Source organism: Triticum urartu, chromosome 4, assembly GCF_003073215.2.
Source record: "Triticum urartu cultivar G1812 chromosome 4, Tu2.1, whole genome shotgun sequence".
NCBI lineage: Eukaryota > Viridiplantae > Streptophyta > Magnoliopsida > Poales > Poaceae > Triticum > Triticum urartu.
The window spans coordinates 595,533,702-595,539,154 of record NC_053025.1 but is presented as its reverse complement, the minus strand read 5'-3'; the positions used below and the strand labels follow the sequence as shown (position 1 = coordinate 595,539,154).

General features: G+C 45.8%; 1 protein-coding gene across 1 annotated transcript; it reads right to left on the bottom strand.

Annotated features, from left to right (window-relative positions):
• Positions 1 to 1,568: 1,568 nt before the first annotated feature.
• Positions 1,569 to 4,185, bottom strand: LOC125554332 (desmethyl-deoxy-podophyllotoxin synthase-like). Its single transcript, XM_048717904.1, has 2 exons — positions 3,277 to 4,185; positions 1,569 to 2,242 (listed from the first exon to the last, which is right to left on the bottom strand). Exons 1-2 carry the CDS (start codon positions 4,183 to 4,185, stop codon positions 1,631 to 1,633), a joined length of 1,521 nt encoding a protein of 506 aa, XP_048573861.1. The 3' UTR covers positions 1,569 to 1,630.
• Positions 4,186 to 5,453: the final 1,268 nt, after the last annotated feature.

Genomic DNA, 5,453 nt, shown 5'->3' with positions numbered 1-5,453 from the left:
ATTCCTTCGAACATAATTAAGCCACTAAAACTATGGTGTTGTTATTCGAACCTGATTACATTGATGTCTCGCCGTTCCAACTTATTCCCGATCCAAGCAATGGTGCCTACATCACTTTAACCGGTCGTTTGCGTGTTGTTACAACATGTTCGCTGAGGTTAGTACATGGTTCTTAAACTGTTATGCTAGTGCTATCCTTATCGTACCACCAATCATTTTGCTTTGCACTATATACCGAATCCATCTCAAGCCGGGGTCACTAATTTTAATCTGGACTGTGTCCATGTTCACCTAATGATGAAATGCGTGGTACGTGTATACTAAAAAGGAATACTAGTGTTGCTTCCTCTCTCGTTTTCTCCTTTCTTGTGACACATTTTTGGTGCCTCTTTTTTTGTATCACATCAATGATAATAAACATGATATATACTCAAATGAATGTCTCTCGCGATGTACCAGGATGTGCAATCTAGCATATCATATATGAAACAATGAATAGCAGTGCCTTGCCACATGCATATCATGTTAGCTCTATATGATCATGCAAAGCAAATGCCAATGGACCAGATCTAGTCATGTAATGTAATGTACTGATGGATGTTGCATAGCTATATATCTTCAGTGGACTATGAAAATGTCATGATAGGTAGGTATGGTAGCTATTTTGAGAAAAATAGGTGGTTTATGTGTACTAGAACAAGATGAAATTCTTTCACGGGGTTCCAATTTATGAACTTATGCACCATGACTTGATGTGAGAGTGGACAATTCTGGATGACAAAGAGGTTAGCAAATATAGATAAACTGGAAGTGCATAAAAAAATTTCAACTCAAAATTTGTCATAAAAACTCAAATACTTATTACAAGCATTTCACAGCATCAACATAGAACAAAGTAATCAAGCACTACAAGGGGGTAGTTTGTCGGTGCCGAAGTCCATTGCGCAAACCGGCCTAAGCCTAGTCGATGTCCTACTTACAATTACCATTCGATGATGATTGACGCAAGTAAAACTTAAAGTTCCCAACTTATGTTTATTAAAAGTAAGGGGATTTTGATCCAATATTTAACATCATCTATCACTAACTAGCACAACTATTTACCAACATGTTCATCTATTACTTCCTCGTTATCTCAAAACGATTGTAAAGAATCCAATTCCCAAGTTTATAACTTTGGAAATAGTTCATGCAAGTTTTTATCTATATATACCACCAATGCATGCTTGTCAATTTTCGTACTCCATATTGTGCTGTGTGCGTGCGTGCGTTTTTTTGGGTGAGTGCGTGTATGTAAGCGTCTGCGTCCATACTGTTGTTTCTATAAAAACATACACAGAAAATCTGCACCTTTATTATTTGTCTAACATAATTAATGAATCAAATATTTCTGGCCCATATGAATGTGGTAATTAATTCATTTTCTATGTTTTGATAGTACAATTAGGTACCTGCAATTATGCGCAAAGGAATAATTAAGAAACCATAGTTGCAACAATAAGATTTCATTATTATTGGATATATGATTACAATGCAAGACGTAAACACTCGCATATATATAAGGGAGGTATAGAAGAATAGATATACCCATGTGCATTTCCATGTCCCTATTTACATAGGTCTTGAGACTCTATGTACTTGGAATAGCTATGAGCTGCAAGTCATATCTTCTACTTACAGTTATCCCAAATTTCTCGGACATGTCTAATGTGTACGGGCATGCCCCATCAGGAAGCACCCAGTCAAAGTAGTAGAGAAGATTCGCCAATGCGATCTCCAAGGTTGATGTGCCAAACAACATCCCAGGGCACAGGCGTCGCCCAGCACCGAAGGGAGTGAACTCAAAGTTTGTTCCCTTATAATCTATATTGTTGTTGCTGAATCTCTCTGGTTTGAAGGTTTCAGGATTTTTCCAATATCTAGGATCCCTAGAAATTGCGAAGGCATTAACATGTATTTTGGTGCCCTTAGGAATGTCATAACCCATGATTTCACAGTTGTCTCTAGCCTCTCGAGGGACGAGCAGAGTAGCAGGAGGATGTAACCTAAGCACTTCCTTGATGATCATCTGTAAGTAATGGAGTTCACCAAGATCAGCATTTGTGATGACAACACGTCCTCGACCTAGCACTTTCTGAACTTCTATTTGAGCCTTCGCCATCTCTTCAGGGTTTTTCATGAGCTCCGACATAGCCCACACCAAAGTGGTCGATGAAGATTCACTACCAGCTCCAAATATGTCCTAGAAATAAAAGTTCATGCATATGTGACATATATAAAACAAATAGTAATTATGAAAAGGTAAATAGATGAAACATGTAGACCATAGGTGATAAAATACCTAACCAAGGTTCTACCGACAATCCTAGACTTACGAAAGGGATCTTATGGACTACTCCGACGGTCAATCGCTCCCATGATTTCAACTGCTTCCCTAACATACGCCCCGTGAATTAAACTCCTTACCCCATGTCACCATGTATGCTTAATCAGTAGGAACATATTTGTAGACATAGCATTACTCGATATTCTCTACAGTAAGCTAAAAGAGTGACAGCACAAGATACAATAAAAATAATAATTCAAATCAGCGTGCATGACATATAATGTCCTTTGTCTGTTCTCAAACTCGATAGTGGCGACACTTCGTGCCGTCACCCTCTTGGGGGCACTGTCATAGAGCTCAGGGGTATTTGTTCGGGCCTCGGCGAGGTGTTAGACTTGTTCTAGGCTCATGTTATCTTTTGATCTGCTTTGTAAGGGGGCATTCCCACTATATTGTATCGTTCGGCCGTGTACTTTGGTTTGTTGCTTTATATATAAAACGGGGCGAAAGTCTGTTTCGAGACATATAAAATGTCCTTAATATTCAGATGTGTCACAATCTATGAGTTTGTCAAGTCAGGACAAACATTATTGATGCTACTAACTATATATGATTGCCAATATATAGAACGAACATCATTGAAGCTACTTACTATGATTGTTCATGATGCTAGCTGCTAAATATGATTGTTTGTTGCTAAGTCAGACTTGGGGCGATTCCAACGATTTCTGCTCAGGCCAGGTCAGGCAGGGCCCGTGTAACATTTTACATGAGGAACTTGGTTTCGTAAACATTTTTCAGAGGAAAGAACCATGGATGAAATCAGTGTATCTTGGACAAGAAAAGAGAGGAGGGTGTGCAACACAGCACTTGCTTGCAAATAATGTAACTGCAGAGTCTATAACACTAGAGGAAAGACAGAGTTAACCTATGGTAGAGAGGATACTCACAGTGATGACGGCCCCTATACTCTCTGAGGTTAGAGGGAATGCCAACGAGTCCTCCTCCTTGAGCCGGAGCAGCACAGCCAGTAGGTCTTCATCGTCGGCACTGCAGCCGACGTGGGACTCACGCTCAGCCTTGCGTCCATCGATGATGTTGTCGATGATGCGCTGCATACCGCCATAGCTCTTCCTCAGGTTGCGCTCCCCTGAGCTCAGCCACCGCACTAGCCGCGACGACGGGAAAAGGTCGGCCGGGCAGAAACCTCCGATGAGTTTAACGATCTGGCCCAATTCGCGGCGGTACTCGCTCTGCTGCGCGCACATGCCACCGAACACCGCTCGCGCCGTGATGTCGTTGGAGAGCACCGCCACCAGGTTGCTGAGGTTGACGATGCCGGAACTGGAGGCGGCGGCGTCAGCGACGGACCGGAGGAGCTTCGTCACCCCCTGTGACCTGATGGACTCCATGCGCTTCACCTGCTTGGCGCTCAGAAGCTCCATAATGCATATCTTCCGCATCTGCCGCCAATGGTCGCCGTACGGGGCCAACGCGATCCCCTTGCCACCACCGCTGATAACATCGATCGTCGCGCTCCGCGGCCGAGTCGCGAACGTGAGGTCGTGCGTCTTCATCACCAGCTCCGCCGCCTCGGCGCTGGAGACCACCACGTTCGGGACCTCTCCGAACCTGAGGAACATGAGAGGCCCGTGCAGGCGAGACAGCTCCATCATCCGACGGTGCGGGAGGCCACCCAAGAGGTGGTGGAGGCTGCCGATGATCGGAAGCGTCCATGGCCCGGGGGGCAGCCGCGGCCTCTTGCTTTTGCCGCCGAACCAAGCAGTAAGCTTCTTAAGAAACCAAGCAAAGATGATTACCGTGGCTAAGGCAACAAGACACGAGCTTGACACCTCCATGGCATGCATGCAGCTTAATTAGCAAGTCTGTGTCTGTGAACCAAGCTGCCTTGCTTGCAGATTTAAGTCAAGAGGTGTGTGAAATGTGATGCATACTTATAGTACAATAATGCTGAGTAATGCTACACGTACAGGGTTGTAAAAGCTTCTAACTCGTTTGTACGTGTAGCATTACTTATTATAGTACTACCTACATCAGGTTTGCATCGGATGGACCCGCAAACAAAAATGAACAAGTCAATACTAGGAGAATTGGGACCCGTGTCGTAGTAGTATATCCATGGTTACGACTGGCGGCTTTGGCAAACGACGGGCCAGCAGCTACGGCGTACGGCCGCCCGGTGCGCCAATAAGGCCTCGTTTGGTTTATAGGATAGGATTATCGTAGGAATATAAATTTTGTAGGAAATGAGATGGCATGTATCTCAAATTTTATGAGTAGGAATAGGAAACGAGATGTCGTTTGGTTGACATCAAAGGAATTTTTCCATTGAGTCTAGGCTCATTTTTATTTTCGTATGAAATGTGAAGGATAGGAACCAATCCTATGTAGGAATAGGAATCTATTCCTATGAACTAAAGGGCTCTAAAGGAAAAAAAATCTTATAAGAATCCTATCCTCTAGAATTCCTATGAAATTCCTCCAAACCAAAGGAGTCCTAAATGTCTTCAATAAGTGTAATCTTACGCAGTCGGCGGTTGAGTATTAGTAATTAACAACTCCTACATCAAATCATAGACAATCTTCACTTTTTTTATATAAAAAAGACACACACAGATCCAAGGACGTACGTGAGCTCTCGCGAAACACGAGGCGATCTAGGTCTCACCCGCGGCCGCCTCCGGCCGCCACTTCGGCAGCGGCGGTGCAGCGACTGCTCTCTCCAACCCCTCCGCACAGCGCCGCCCCTTCCCGCTCCTCCCCCGCTTCGGCGCCGCCGGAGAGGACACCGGCGAAGCCCGCGTGGTCCCCAGGGAAGGTGGCGGCGGGGCGTCCTCGTCGTTCTCGCGCAGATCTTGCGGCCGCCGGTGGCGATCTCACGGCGGCCGGTGGCGCGCGGTGGTGTTCCGCCGGTGGCTGGCGCCTGTTGCCCGTGGGGCGGCGTCCCTCACGGCGGCGGGGCTGCCCCCTGAACGGCGCTTGGTGGTGGCCATGTGGCGGCGCGTGGGTGGGTCGGATCTGGGCTTCCGGTCTGCGTCCTCGTCGTGGCAGCGATTGCCGTTGCCCTCGGCCATGAGGCGTGGTCCGGGACGGACCGAGCGCCGGT